The 15,651-nt window shown below is 42.1% G+C and overlaps 1 protein-coding gene across 1 annotated transcript in view; it reads left to right on the forward strand.

Annotated features, from left to right (window-relative positions):
* The first annotated feature begins 6,973 nt into the window (after positions 1-6,973).
* Nckap1 (NCK associated protein 1) overlaps positions 6,974-15,651 on the forward strand; it is a 79,988-nt gene continuing 71,310 nt past the window's right edge. The window contains exon 1 of the mRNA XM_028762873.1: positions 6,974-7,288. Coding sequence (XP_028618706.1) covers positions 7,181-7,288 — 108 coding nt within the window. The 5' untranslated portion in view covers positions 6,974-7,180. The remainder of the gene's footprint in view (positions 7,289-15,651) is intronic.

Here is a 15,651-nt window from a genome sequence, read left to right on the forward strand (position 1 = left end):
ATGCATCTTACTATCTAGTCCTTCTATGAGTAGTGTTAAAACTATAATAAAATCTCCTGTCGTCCCCCAGAGCTCTTTGCCTAGAGTTAATTCCTCTGTTTACATTACTGTCTTGCTATATGCAGTCTTTAACACAGTTTTTAAAATGATAATTCACTGAAAAATGTCATTAGTCTGCTGTGCACTTATGCTTGTCTGTTCTCACAATTTACCCCACTGTTTTCCTCTCAATTCGATTTTGGCAGAATGTAGCAGTTTCCCAACAGAGAAGATGGATATATGTAATTAACGTTTGTATCTTAGGGGCTTTTAAAGAGAAATCTGTCCATCTATTTTGAGCCAGCAGTGTCTTGTTTGAGAGCTAATAGAAGGGAACTGTTGTATTTGTCTTTAAGAACAGAAGTTATCACCTTTGACTGAAGACATCCTGATCAGAGGGTTTTTAACCTACGCACTCACAGAAAAGACAGCAATTTTTCTCTGTTCCTACATTATGTAGGAAAACAACAGAGGGTTGGGTCAGATAACTGATTTCAAAACAGACCCCCAATGGAGGAGTTAGGGGAAGGACTGAAGGAGCTGAAGGGGTTTGCAACCCCATAGGAAGAACAAAAATATCAACCAATCAGACCTCCTTCCCCTAGAGGTCCCAGGGACTAAACCACCAACCAAAGAGTACACATGGAGGGACCCGTGGCTCCAGCTGCATATGTAGCAGAGGATGGCCTTATCTGGCATCAATAGGAGGGGAGGCCCTTGGTCCTGTGAAAGCTTGATACCCCATTGTAGGGGAACGTATGACATTGAGGCAGGAGTGGGTGGGTGAGCACACTCATAGAAGCAGGGGAGAGGGAGGATGGAATAGGGAGTTTGCAGGAGAGGAAACTGAGAAGGTGGATAACATTTGAAATGCAAATAAATAAAATAATTAATAAAAAATGAAAATCAAATCAAATCAAACAAACAAAAAATCCCAATAAGACCAAAAAAAAAAAAAAAAGCCCAAGCAAACCATGGTAGTACGTTGTCTGTGTTGGTCAACTACTCCTGGGCCTGGGGTCTTGCCCTACCATGTGATTGATATACTCAGTGACACTCCATTGAAAAACATTGATTTTTGTTTTGAGTGAGGGAATGAGGGGAGGAAGGGAGGGAGAGAAAAATAACACATAAATCTCATATGAAGTTGTTGTGTAAGGAGGTGGGGGGGGACATAGAAAGAGTTGGCAGATGGGAAAACAGGATCAGAATATATTGTATGAAAAAACCAAAACCCAAAATCTCCCACCACACCAAAAAGCTCCACAGGGAGCTGCAGGATGCAATTTCCACATGTAAAAATAAAATATGATGATGATGATGATGATAACCTTCACAATTAGCAAAGCAATTCTCTATAGTTTTTGGAGAAAGCAAAGCTAACAGAAGTGATTATGTATCTATTGGATCTGTCAAGGAAAATAAGTCAGACATTAGCTGTGAACTGAAGGACAGTAACTGAAGGAAATATTCATGGAGATTGGATAAGGTTAAGAGACTACAGAGGAAAATGTATAACCTTGTTGACCAGATGAAACAAAAGATATAATTTTACCCAACTGTTATTATAGTAAACATCATGTATGACTTTTGGGGTTAGATGAATAAGGAATCCAATACCAGATCTGCTACTGTCTATGGTGGCCCACCAGCAGTTAAAAAATTAACATTTACATATCAGTTTCCTCATTAACTTATAGTACAGTGCTTGCTTAGCGGTCATCAGGACCTCCAGCATTGTAAAGCAAATGGAAGGGATGGAATAAGAGAAGTGAGGTGAGAGAGTGTGAAAATAAGATTCTATAACATCTCAAATGCTTCCTCTTGAGCTAGATAGTATACTTATTGAAACCTGACACATAGTGTAAGAGTAACTGATAAACGTTAATTTAATTTCTAATCCTTATTTTATTCTTTCTTAATAGAGATTATGTTAGTCAAAGAAATTGTTATTAAAAATAAGTTTTGCTACAATAAACCCATCTCCTAAAAGAGGCCTCAAATTCGACACATTTTTAATTATTCACACACACACACACACACACACACACACACACTTGCATATACAAATACAGTCTATTGACCTGTTGCCTGTATATATATTTGTTTAGGGTCGAACACTTAGAATTGGATATCCCACTAGGGAGCTCACCCTTGGAGAAGACTGATTCTTCCTCTCCCAAAAGCCATTAATTAATTGACTATAATTCTTCATTTAGGGATAAGGCCTTATGAGATTTCTCTGACCCACAGTGGCATGTCAATTGGTGTTGTCATTGTGTGGGTTTTGATTAGGGACCATATTATTGAGATTTCATGGGTGCAGCTTGCCAGTCATATATAGAAGATATCATCTCTAAGCAGAGATTCTGGTCCTCTGGCTCTTACAATCTTCCTACCCCTTCTTTCACAATGGTTGGTGAGCTTTAGTTGTAGTGGTTGTGTTGCAGATGTCTCAGTTGGGTTTGGGCACCCCACAGCCACTGATTCTCTGCATTTTGACAAGTTGGTGAATCCCTGTAACAGTTTTTATCTTCTGTAAAAAGAAGCTTCTTTGATGAGAAGGGAAAGTTACTTATCTATGGGCATATGCAGTAGCATTAGAATGCAGCTAGGAATATATAGTGCTTTGGAAAAACTGCAGTAGTAGGCTCTTCTATGACCTCTGCAACCACAGTCAGTTAGTTTCCAGTACCAGGCACAACTTCCACTCTACTGAATGAACCTTAAGTCCAGTTAGAGTTGTTACTCCCAATACATAAGTGCCACCATTGCATCCTTGTGGATTCCTTGACAGAGTGGTCATTGTTGTGGTTGGCAGGCTTACATCTGGGTAGGACAACTAATTTTTTTTCTCTCTCTTGGCAGCTTGTTTAACACCTTCCCATATTATGAAGGCCAGTCTTCAGGCAGGAGGCTTTCAGATCAGTTCTAGCTCTATTCTTCCAAGTCCTATGTGTCAAGTGTGTGGTGTCTTCAGATGTTGTCTTATCTTTTAGTTTTGCTCTATTTAGGGGGAACCAAGGACAATGGCTATCACCTATATCATTTGGGATATCTAATTCTCTTGACTAAGTGAAAACAACTTTTAAAAAGTTGCGTGTGTGTGTGTGTGTGTGTGTGTGTGTGTGTGTGTTTGTGTGTGGGTGTGTGTGTGTTGGGAAATGTTCTTTGTGCACTGTGTATTCAAATGCTAATTTCTGTAATCTGGTAGCAGTGTGGACCTCCAGATTGTCATTTTAATGAAGCACTTCCTGACACTCTGTTTGTTTGTTTGTTTGTTTGTTTGTTTTTTCGAGACAGGGTTTCTCTGTGTAGCTCTGGCTGTCCTGGAACTCACTCTGTAGACCAGGCTGGCCTCAAACTCAGAAATCCCCCTGCCTCTGCCTCCCAAGTGCTGGGATTAAAGACGTGCACCACCACTGCCCGGCTCAAGCTTACTAATATAGGTCTCCACCGTACTATTCAGAATAAGGGAGGGTATAGAAAAGTCCATATTTTATGTGTGTATGTGACAACTTGTGGAAATGGTTTCTTCTTTCCTATCATGAAGGTCCTAGGGATCCTGAGACTTGGTAGTAAGCATCTTTACCCACGGAACCATCTCAGCAGCCCTGTAAATTCTTCTTTTTGTTTTGTTTTTTTGTTTTTGTTGTTGTTGTTGTTTTCCACAAATGGATTTGGCCTATTACAGTTTTAAATTAGTTGTCTAACAATCAAGTAAGAGTAGTTTGCTGGTGAGTTTTATGTCAACTTGACACAAGCTAGGGTCATTGGAGAGGAGGGAGCCTCCGTTGAGAAAACGCTTCCATAAGATCAGGCTGTATGTGAGCCTGTAGGGCATTTTCTTAATTAGGGATTGATGTGGGGTGGCTCAGCCTCTTGTGGGCGGTGCCACCACCCCCTCCCCAGCTGTGGTTCTGGGTTATAGAAGAAAACACTCTGAAGCCAGGAAACAGTGGAGTATGCTTTTAATCCCAGCACTCCTGAAGCAGAGATAGGTAGATCCAGCCTGACCTACAGAGTCAGTTCCAGAACTGCCAGGGCTACATAAAGAAACCCTGTTTTGAAGGGGTCGGGGGAAGGAAACAGGCTGATCAAGCCAGGAGGAGCAAGCAAGGAAGCAGCACTCTTCTATGGCCTCTGCATTAGCTACTGCCTCCAGGTTCCTGCCATCCTTGAGTTCTTGTCCTGACTTTGATGATGAACTGTGACATGGAAGTATAAATCCAATAAACCCTTTCCTCCCCAAGTTTCTTTGGTCATGGTGTTTTATCATAGCAATAGTAACTGTGGTGGTCTGAATAAGAATGGCCTCTATAGGTTCATATATTTGAATGTTTAGTCACCAGGAAGTAGCACTATTTGAAAGAATTAGAAGGATTAGGAGGTACGGCCTTGCTGGAAGAAGTGTGTTACTGTGGATGGGCTTTGATGTTTCAAAAGCACATACCAAGCCTAGAATCTCTCTCTCTGCCTTTGAATCAGGATGATGTAGTTCTCAACTACTTCTCTAGCACCAGCATGCCATGCTTCTTGCTGTCATGCTTTCTTCCATGGTGATAATGGATTAATCCTCTAAACCTGTAAGCAAGCCCCCAATTAAATGCTTTCTTTTTTTATGAGCTGCTTTAGTCATGGTGTCTTTTCACAGCAATAGGACAGTGACTATGACAGAAATCCTGACAAACACAGTTAGTAGCTACAGATTTCTTCTTTTGGATACTCTAAGGTATAAGCAGTTGCAACTATTCAAGTTCATATGGAAACCAGGTATGTTACACATGTCTATCATCTCAACACGAGAGGAAAACTGTGGTTGTTTGAATGAGAACGATCCCCATAGGCTCATGTTTGAATACTTGGTCTCTAGTTGGTGGAACTATTTGGGAAGGATTAGGAGGTGTGGCCTTCTTGGAAGAGGTGTCACTGGGAATGGATGGGCTTTGAGGTTTCAAAAGCACATGGCATGCCTAGTTAGCTCTTTCTGCTTCATACTTGGGGTATCAAATTGTAAGCTCTCAGTTATTGCTGCAGCACCAGGCCTGCCTGCCTGCTGCCACATCCCCCACAATGGCCATGGACTCTAATGCTCTGAATGTGCACTCTCAATTAAACAAGTTATTTTGTAAGTTGCCTTGGTTATAGTATTTTATCACAACATTAGAAAAGTAACTAAGACAACCACTAAGCTTCCAGGCTAGCCTGAGCTATAGAGTGAGAAAGTATAAAACACAACAAAACAAAATAACCTTTTCTACCTCAAACCGCAAAAGAACAAAAGTTCTGTAACAGTTGTGTTACATCTGACAGCCTATTCTGGCCTCACCAGACTTGTGCAAAATGCTTTTATGCATGCAGGCTAAAATACTCATACACATAAAATAGAAATAAATGCATCTTTAAAAAAATACTGTTGTCCATCTTGACAGAAATGATCCCTGGTTTCCCTAAAGACACACAGACTGTTCTCTGCATCCAGCACGTGTACATGGTCTTATCTGGCTGTCCCCAAATCCTCACATTAGCTCTTCCTTCTCCACTATAGCTCAAGAGATGGCCTTTGAGAAGAAAAAGGGAGAGAAATGAGTGGGGGGGGGAGTGGGGGGAGGAGGAGAGAAAGAGATAATATGTGAGAATATGCATTTAAGATATGCAGCTCTATGTATACTGCACACCAGCAGATAAACTTTTGATGTTTTTGGTGGGACTAGGACTTGTTTTGTTTTGGAGACAGGGTTTTTCTGTGTGCCTCTGACTTTCCAGAAACTCACCCTGTAGACCAGACTGGCCTCTCAGAGATCTGCCCACCTCTGCCTCTTGAGTGCTGGTATTATAAGTGGGGACATCAGGAGTCTTAATCAGCCCTTAAGGAAAATCTATTCTATATACTCTCTCTTGTAGAGTTCTGGAAGTCTAGTCGCTACAGTAGCTTTTTAAAATGTCTTAAAAGCAATTTGTTACTCTTCAGTACAAAGTTGCTTTGATGAATCCAGTTTCTTATTAACTTCAGAATGCCTTATTATTAAAGGTGGTGGGACATTTTGTGATTGATTTAAATTCATGAATACGACACACAATTAGCTTTAGTTAGGTAAAGCCCCCAAAATCCGAGTGACCAAGTTCCCTGCATGTTTTCGCTGTGGTCATTCATATGGAGACACAATTCATTCCAGTTTGAAACCCTGTGTGATCAGAAGGAGTGAACAGGGAGATGACAATCTTCAGTAGGTGGTGGGGTAGAAAAGTAGAATTGTTTCCAGAAAGAAACTGTGATTTAAGGTGGAGGCTGGGAGCGAACCCTCCTACACGGAACAAAATTTGTTTTTGTTTTGTTTGTTTTTAGTTTTTTTTTTTGTTTTTTTGTTTGTTTGCCTACCACATGCCAGATCCTATTCGTGTCTTCTCCGGATGGGTGCTGGTCCATGATAAGTCCCTTCATGATAATCTAAGGAACTCGAGCTGCCCTTACTTCCGACCTCCTTCCTGTGTAGCCGGCTGGAGGCAGGAGCGAGCACCGGGAGGTGGCGAGGCGCTGCCCGTCGTGTGGAGCACACATCTACCCCGTTCTTCCTGGAGCGTCTGTCAAGACGTGGGAAGAAAACACGCTCCGAGCCGCCAGGCCCCTCTCGGGGCGAAAGTCTCCCTAAACACACCCTCCCCGTCTCCACGGCGGTGCGGGCCCTGGGGCGTGGGGAGCGGGGACAACTTCGGGGAAAGTCGATGACCGCGGCCTGGGGGTCCTCGGAGCGGAGGAGGCCGGGCGGGGCGCACCGGACTCGGGCTGCAGTTCTCCCGGCGGCCTCGCGGGGGCGCCGGCGCGACCGATCAGGTGACCGAGCGCCGGTCCCGGCTGCGGGAAGCCGCCTCGTTCTCAGCCGCCGCCGCCGCCGCCACACCTAGCGGAGGAGCGGGGAAAGGCGGCCCGGGAGTGGGGGGTGTGCTGGGGAGGAGAGCGCCGCGGGTGGAGGCGGAAGGGCGGCGGGCGGAAGCGAGCGCCGCGGCTGCTGTGTCACGGCGCGGGTGGGCGCACGGCATGGGCGCGCCGCGCTGAGGCGGAGGTCGCGAGCGGGCGGGCGGGCCTGAGGGAGGCGGCGAGCCGGGGAGTAGCGCGCCCGGCGGCGGCGGCGGCGGCCGCACCATGTCGCGCTCCGTGCTGCAGCCCAGTCAGCAGAAGCTGGCGGAGAAGCTCACCATCCTCAACGACCGGGGCGTCGGCATGCTCACGCGCCTCTACAACATCAAGAAGGTGCGCACGGGCCGGCGAGGCCGGGCGGGGTGCGGCGGGGGAAAAGGCCGCGGGCGCGAGCTCGGCCTGCTCGCGCGGGGCCTCCGGGATACACCGCGGCCTAGAGTGAGCCGCGGGGCGGGCAGGCAGGAGCCATTTCCCGGCTCCCGGCGGCGGGAACCGGTCGGACCGCGCATGGCCGCCGCGGCGCGTTGGTTTGCGGGGAGGGAGAGAGGGCGCGCGGCCTTCCTGGGCTGCGGCGAACGGGCCCGGGGTTCTTGGCGTGCGAGTGTGAGAATGCGGCGATCGACCCTCCGGTCCCCACTTGGCCACTTGATTTTTCGTTCCCTGAATAATCCCCCTCCCCAGCCCCCGACAGCGTGTTGACGTTTGGGATAATTTCATTTTGAAGATGGACAGGAGGGGGAAGTGAGGGTGGAACCGGTTTTCGTCTGAAATACTTGTAGGCTGTGAGTCACTAGAACAGGAATAACCACCTTTCCTCTCTACTCCTCCTCATTTTAGTTTTCCCAACCCTATCTGATTAGCAGCAAAGCACCATTCCTTAAAGTACAATGGCTGTATAAAATAAAGACCAAGTGTGCTCCCATTGCTATCTCCTTTGCAACATAGTACTATGATTTGAACAACTTGACAGTGGACCCATTGAAAATCTGAGTGTCTTCGGATTAGGGAGTGGAAGGCTGAATCAAAGTGAAGAAAAGTAGGTCTAAAGGTAGAAAAGAAGAATTGCCATTAATTTACTTTAGAGGAAAACAACACCAAATTCATTTATTTTAAGACGACTTTGGTAAGCCTCACTGAATTTGGTAAAGAGAAAAGTTTCCTTTTGGTACAGTTTATACCAATACATCCTTGTGGGGTTCTGTGTATCTGTGTCAGATCTTTCATAATCTCGTTTATACAAAAATTGTAACATGAAGTACCCTTTTGACCATAGCAATAGAATATAGGTTGTTTGTGAGAATGCTGAAGATTCCTTTTAAAATTTAGAATCAAAGCATTCCAGTATAAACTTGTTTTATTCAGTTTATACTGTTTTCTTTAGACAGTGCAATTCTGAATGGCACTGCCTTAAGTTAATGATACTAAACGCTGGCAATGGATAGCTGTGTTGTTTTTGATTACTCACTTAGTTTTAATGATTGTCTCTAAACCCAGCACAATTTGGAGCTAGGATGAACCCATTGAGTTTGTCCCACGACTATGACATTCACCCCTTCATCATAACTTCATGGGGTTAGAAAGAACTTAAGCTAGTGTAAGTTGCATTGATGAGAGCCTTTGGATTTCACTGCTTAAGAAATTTGGAAATCAAGTTCTGTATGGACTTTTTTTCTTTTTTTTTTTTTTAAAACGAAACCCCAGCAAGTCAAATGTTACTAAAAGTTACCAGACCTGTGGTTTTGTGGTTAAAGGAAATGGTTATGATGGCTTCTAGAAGAGGAAGTGAGAGTAACATTAAAAGTCATTTGAGTATTTGAGTAAAATACTTTCTTTAATTTGGCCAAGTCACTAAACATTTTTATAGTATAAGTATAAACAGACTTTAATATTTCCATGGGTAATAGTCATAGGAATTCTAACCATGTAAACTTATAATTCTATCCAGTTCGCTGCCTTTTTTTTTTTTTCAAAGTGTTTTTCACTTCCTGTTTTGAGAAACTTCAGGCTCTTGTGATGACTAGAATTGAAAATGGGTGAATGTGATTGACCTCATTGTCAAGCATTTGAGTTATAGAAATGCTGTATATTTCAGCACTTATGTATTTTTACAGCTTTTTGAAATATTTTGCCTACTTGCTTAGGAGTTCCTTTTTACTTGCTTAGGAGTTCCTTTTGGGAAGAGTAATACTTAGGGCATTGTCTAGCACACAAGGCTTTGATCAGAGCTCACTGAAATTGACTCTGTGTTTATGTTAAATGCATCTGATGTTTATTTTGTGAGAGGAAGAGAGAGAGAGAGAGAGAGAGAGAGAGAGAGAGAGAGAGAAAGAGAGAGAGAGAGAGAGCGTGAGAGCGAGCTGGTGTGTGTGGAGGTTAGAAGAAAACTTATGAGAATGTTGTTATTCCACCTTGAGGGTTCCTGGGATCAGACTAGGTCACCAGGCTTAGCTGCAAGCGCCTTTCTGCTCTGAGCCATTTTGCTGGCCTTTTAGATTGACTTTGAATCTTTTAGCCTGTGGAGTTGCCTGTCTACATCGTCCCAGCTGGCTACAGAGTGAAACATTTGTTCAGATTTCTTGCCAGAGAAGCAAGATCTGTTCATCATGTGCTTATAAAAGGTTCACGTTGTCTACATTGTTAGGACAGTACAAATCACAGTCTTTTATTTATTTTTGTTTTCTTTTAGATTTTAGAGCTCTACATATATGAGTGTTTTGAGTGCATGCTTGTCTGCAGCATGTGTGCCTCATGCGCACCAAGGCTAGGAGAAGGTCTTAGAGCCCCTGGAACGGAGTTGAAATGCTTGTGAGCTACTAAACCTGGCATAAACGGTCTTACCCATCTTCCCATCTAACCCAGTCTCACGTCTCCCAGAGTCTCAAGCCTTCTACAGTCCTACACTGCCTTTGGTTAGCTAGGTACACATCTCTCTTCCGTCAAGACGAGAATGTCTCGACACAGGAAGTAATATACCTGTTTCTCCAATGCTAGAGAAAGCATTCAGTAGATGAATAGAGAGGAAGCCCTCTCAACATCGAGACTACCTAAAAGATTAGCCTATAAGGAACCATTCTTTTAAGAGATTACTTGAAAGTATCATATATACAGATCTATTTACACATTAACAATTTACGATTTTATGAAGTTTGATATTATTAAAATACTACAGTATTATGCTTTAACTATGTAAATCATATATGCATGTAATCATATATACAGATCTATTTGCACATTAACAATTTAAATATTAAAATACTACAGTATTATGGTTTAATGGAGAATAGTTTCATCATTGTCTAATTAAGTATTTGACAAATCTAATTCGTATACTAATTAGATATACAAAAAGTATACCAAAACCTACAATATTGTTAAATTCTTAGTAATAGTATCAACTCTTCCAATCTTAAGAGCTTATTTTATTCACTAGCAAATGCAATATTGAAAACAGTGGGTGAAAATTTTAGGTGTGTAGTTACTATTAATGAACTATTATTTTACTATTAATTAAACAAACAGTTTGAATACTATTAATGAAACAAACTTAGGTGAATTGTGATTCCTAATTGGATTTCTTGTGCTGCAGGTTACATAGCTTTTCAGTGCACAAAGTTAATCTTTGACTTTGTGATTTCATATCCCAGGTAGCGCTGGGGACCAAGTCCCAGAACCTGTGCACACTAGAGGTGGACTGCTACCAAGCTAAGTTCCCAACATCATTTGTCTTTGAAAATGAAAATTACAGAAGAAAATTTTTATTTATGTTTCTCTTCATTCTAACTTTATGTTTTAAGTATACTCCCCATTTTAAGCAAAGTGTTCTATTTCTGATAGTTTTACTTAGGTTCTTTCACCTTGTAAACATTAAAATGCATTGGGGACTAAATCTTAACAGTAACCATAGAGGGAGCTGAGGAGACAGCTAAGCTGGTAAAGGGCTTGCTACACAAGCCTGAGAACCTGAGTTTATCCCCAATGCTGACCTAAGATGCCAGGTTTGTGATCCCAGCCCCAGGGAGATAGAGGCAGGTAGATTCCTGGAGCTTAGTAGCTAGGCAGCGAGCTCAACCTAATCAGTCAGATTGTGCCTCCCCAGAGCCCTGTGAGAGACACTGTCTCAAAAAAAAAAAAAAAAAAAGTAACTCCTGAGGAATGTGACCAACTGTGACCTCTGGCCTCTACATGTACCTCCATATGCACACACCTACATTCAACCCACTTAAAATCACAATGGAAAAATAAATGTAACCTGTAAAAATATATCTTGCCAAAGAAATTTGAGTTAAAATTTTAAATTTTCTATCCTTTTAATACATTACAAAAGCAAGCAGAGATCTCCATTAATAATCACTGATATACTGATAACATGATGAAAATAGTCTTTTCATCCAGGTCCATAAAATTTCATCACAAGTAGTCCACAATAAAAAGGGAAATTATTCCTGTGCTTACACATTTCTGTAAGAGTATCACATATTATTTTTAGTTATATACTCCTTTCAGATGTAAAAAGTGAATTGGATCTATTCATAGTCAGCTTTCTAAAGAAACTACAATGCAAATTTTAGAAGCAGTGAGTTGGCTCAGTGAGTAGAGATGTCATGACTTCAGCCAGGCATGATGACCTGAGAATAACCCTCAAGTTCTATATAATAGCTGGGAAGTGGTGACGAGCACTCGGGAAACAGAGGCAGGCAGATCTCTGAGTTTGAGGCCAGCCTGGTCTATGCAGGTGCCAGGACAGCCAGATACACAGAAAACCCTGTCTCAAAACAAACAAACAAACAAACAAAAAAACAAAAAAAAATAAAAATGAAAAAAGGAGAAGGAAAAGAGATGCACATGGCGGAAGGATAGAACTGAAGGACTCTAGAGAGCTGTCATCTGACCTCTCCATGTGCTCCATGGCACATGGGAGCTTCATCCTCCACCCCTTACACACACAAAACAAATCAATTACAAGGTGTTTGAAGTGGAGAGATGGCTCAGCAGTTATGAGCACTAGCTGCTCTTCCAGAGGACCAGGGTTTGTTTCCCAGCACCCACATGGTAACTCACAACTGTTCTTAACTTCAGTTCCAGAGGATCTGATACTCTTTCTGGCCTCTAGAGGTACCAGGCATGTCCATAGTGCACAGGCAGGAATTGAAAATTAAATTCCACAACTTTTGATCAGTAGAATAGATAAAATACAAAATATGTAATAAAATACCTTAGCTAATATTCTTTTTTCTTTTTTAATCTGGTGTGTGTGTGTGTGTGTGTGTGTGTGTGTGTGTGTGTGTACACCAGTGTTGAAGGTCAGGAACATCTTGAGGGAGGTTATTCTTAGCTATCATGTGGGTGCTAAGGATTGAACTCTGGTAATCAGGTATGGTGGCAAGAGTCTTTACCAGCTAATCCATCTCTCCAAGCTTAGAATTATTTTTTTATGTGAATACAAATTATACTTCCTTGTACTTAGATTTTCTTTTTCCAAGTTTTATGACATTTTTTGTGGGTTGAGGGTGACATTCTAGGCTATAAATTATAAAGAGAGATTAGTAGTTCTTAGCCACAATTGAATTATCTTTTTTTTCAGTACACATTAGAATTCTCTTGGAGAAATGTAAAAATGTTTGGATATTGGCTTGACTCTAATGAGTTAAAAGTAGTTCTAATACTAAAAACCACTGATGTAAGCAAATAGTGGTGCTGTCAGTACCTGTGGTTTTTCTTGACAGCTGTTCATTTTTAGCGATCAGTTTTGTCAGCTAGGCTATAACGAAGTTTTTGGAAGTCATACAATGTCTTCATGGTATATACTTGCTCTCGGTGACTATTAGATGATAACCTACATATCTTACCCTTTTTTTTTTTGGTTTTGGATTTTTGAGGTAGGGTTCTCTCTGTATAGCCCTGGCCATCCTGGTACTTGCTTTGTAGACCAAGCTGGCCTTGAGGTCAGAGAATCTCCTTCTTTTGCCTCCCAAGTGCTGAGTGCTGGGATTAAAGGTGTGTGCCATCACTGCCTGGCCATCTTTTGGCCTTTTAAAGCCTTACTAGCTGTGCTGATCTAAACTAGCTGTCTATTGCTGCACTGTATCTCCAGTCATTAGCAATACTGATTTTCATTTTTGGAATCTTTTTTTTTTCATACAAACTAGATTACTTCAAAGTGCATTTTCTTTTTTTTATTGGATATTTAATTTACATTTCAGATATTATCCCCTTTCCCATCCCCCCTCCTCCTGCTTCTATGAGGATGTGCCCCCACCCACCCACTTCCACCTCTCTATTCTCGAATTCCCCTAGCCTTCATGGGACCAAGGATCTCTTCTCCCACCTATGCCCAACAATGCCGTCCTCCACTGCATATACAGCTGGATCCATGGGTCCCTCCCTATGTGCTCTCAGGCAGGTGGTTTAGACCCTTAGAGCTCTGGTTGATTGGTATTGTTGCTCTCCTCATGGGGCCGCAAACCCTTTCAGCTCCTTCAGCTCCTTCTCTCCATTGGGAACTCCTTGATCAGTTCAATGGTTAGCTGTGAGCATCTGCCTCTGTATATGTCAGACTCTGGCAGACCTCTAAGGAAACAGCTATATCAGGCTCCTGTCAGCATGCACTTCCTGATATCCACATCAGCGTCTACCTTTGGTGACTGCACATCGGATGGATACCCAGATGGAATGATCTCCATACGGTCCCTCCTTCAGTTTCTGTCCCACACTTTGTCTCCATATTTGCTCCCTTGAGTATTTTTTACTCCTTTTAAGAAGGCATTTTTGGAATCCTAATCAGATATTTCAGTTCTTCCACATTGTGCAATATGTTAATAACTTCATATTTTGAGAATTAAAAAGGTTTATTTATGTGAAGTATTCATACAGTGCCTGATAAAGGATAAATGGACTTGGAGAGATGGCTCACTGAGTAAGGGCTGTTTCTGTTCTTTCAGTGGATGTGAGGTTGGTTCCTAGCACCCATATCTGTCTCACAACTAACTGTAGTCCAACCTCAGGGGGGCAGCATCATCTTTTGACCTCTGCAGGTGCCTATAGCCCTCTTGCTTTCTGTCTCTCTCTTTCACTGTCTCCCTGTCTTTGTCTCTGTGTATGTGTGTTCTGTGTGTATGTGTGTGTGTGTGTGTGTGTGTGTGTGTGTGTCTGTCTGTCTGTCTGTCTCATATACACATAAATAAAATAAAAGTAAGCTTTAAGGGCTGGAAAGATGGCTCAGTGGTTAAGAGCACTGACTGCTCTTCCAGAGGTCCTGAGTTCAATTCCCAGCAACCACATGGTGGCTTACAACCATCTGTAATGAGATCTGAATGCCCTCTTCTGGTATGTCTGAAGAGAGCAGTGTTGAATACATAAAATACATAAATAAATCTTGAAAAACAAAAACATTAAAAAAGTAAGCTTTAAAAATAAAGAATAAACATAGTAAATGCTGGCTGCTGTTTCTGGGTCTTGGAACAGAGCAGACACTTCATAAATGCTCAGATCCCCTCCCATTACATCTAGCTTGGCTCCACCTTTAGGAAACATCTTAAGTACTCTTTTTACAACTTGGACATCTACTTATTGTTCATATAGAAGTGTGTTCTGCAGTAGTTACTTAAAGATCTGTTTAATAATGAGCATTAGTATGTCAGTGTATAAGACTTAAAACATGTTTCATAAACTGAGATAGTCTATAGACCAGAACTCAAAAATATAAGGAATGTACTGACATAGTTATCGTCTTGTGAATTGAATAATTGCTAGAAACTTTGAGTCATTAAAATTTTATTAAAATTTTTTATTAAAAATTTTAAATTTATTTATGTGTATGAATGTTTTGCATGTAATTATGTGTGTGTACTGTGTGTGTGCCTTGTGCTGAGAAAATCAGAAGAGGGATTTGGATCCTCTGGCTGGAATTGGAGTTCACAAACGGTTGTGAACCAAGGTGTGGTTGCTGGGAGTCGAACCAGGGTCCTCTGCAAGAGCAGCAAGTGCTCCTAACTGGTCTCTCTCCAATCCAGAATCATGGAAATCTACAATCATGGAAAATTTTAGTAAAGAGTTTTGAAGGATGTAATGGTTTGAACCTCTTAGATCATGATTTTCCCACGATTTATGATTTATAGTCACCTATAACACAATAAAATCCTTAATTAAATCAGATGGGCTATGGGTCACTTGGGCCAAAAGCTAGGTCCTCTTCCCTTCCCATGTCTTAGGTCTCTTCCCCTTCCCTCCCCTTCCCTTCCCTTCTTCCCTCTCCCTCCCTTCCTCCATCCCCCCTCTTTCTTTCTCTCTCTCTTTCTGTAGTGTGTATCCAAATTGGAGACAGGTTGGGGGGGGGTGCTGTGCAATGCTTAGTATGCTGGACAAATTACGTAGCCAGTTTACCAAGATGGCATTCAGGCTAATCTGGCTAGCCATCCAGCCTCTAGGATCTGCCTGTCTCTCCCCACCCGTTCCCCCAGTGCTGGGGTTACAGGCATTCTGCTTTTATATGGTTGCTAAAATCTGAACTCTGCTCCTCATGCTTGCACTTGATCTGCTGAGCCATTTCTCAGCTCTTTTTGTTATCATGTTTAGGTTTAGGCTTAGCCAAGCAGATTGATGTTTTTTAGTTTTTTAAAAATCTGTACTTTCTGGATGACTACCCAAAAGTAAAGGATTAATTATAATTTTGATAGCATGAGATACTTTCAGATATATTG

This window comes from Grammomys surdaster, unplaced genomic scaffold (genome assembly GCF_004785775.1).
Source record: "Grammomys surdaster isolate TR1022 unplaced genomic scaffold, NIH_TR_1.0 136, whole genome shotgun sequence".
Classification (NCBI taxonomy): Eukaryota; Metazoa; Chordata; class Mammalia; order Rodentia; family Muridae; genus Grammomys; species Grammomys surdaster.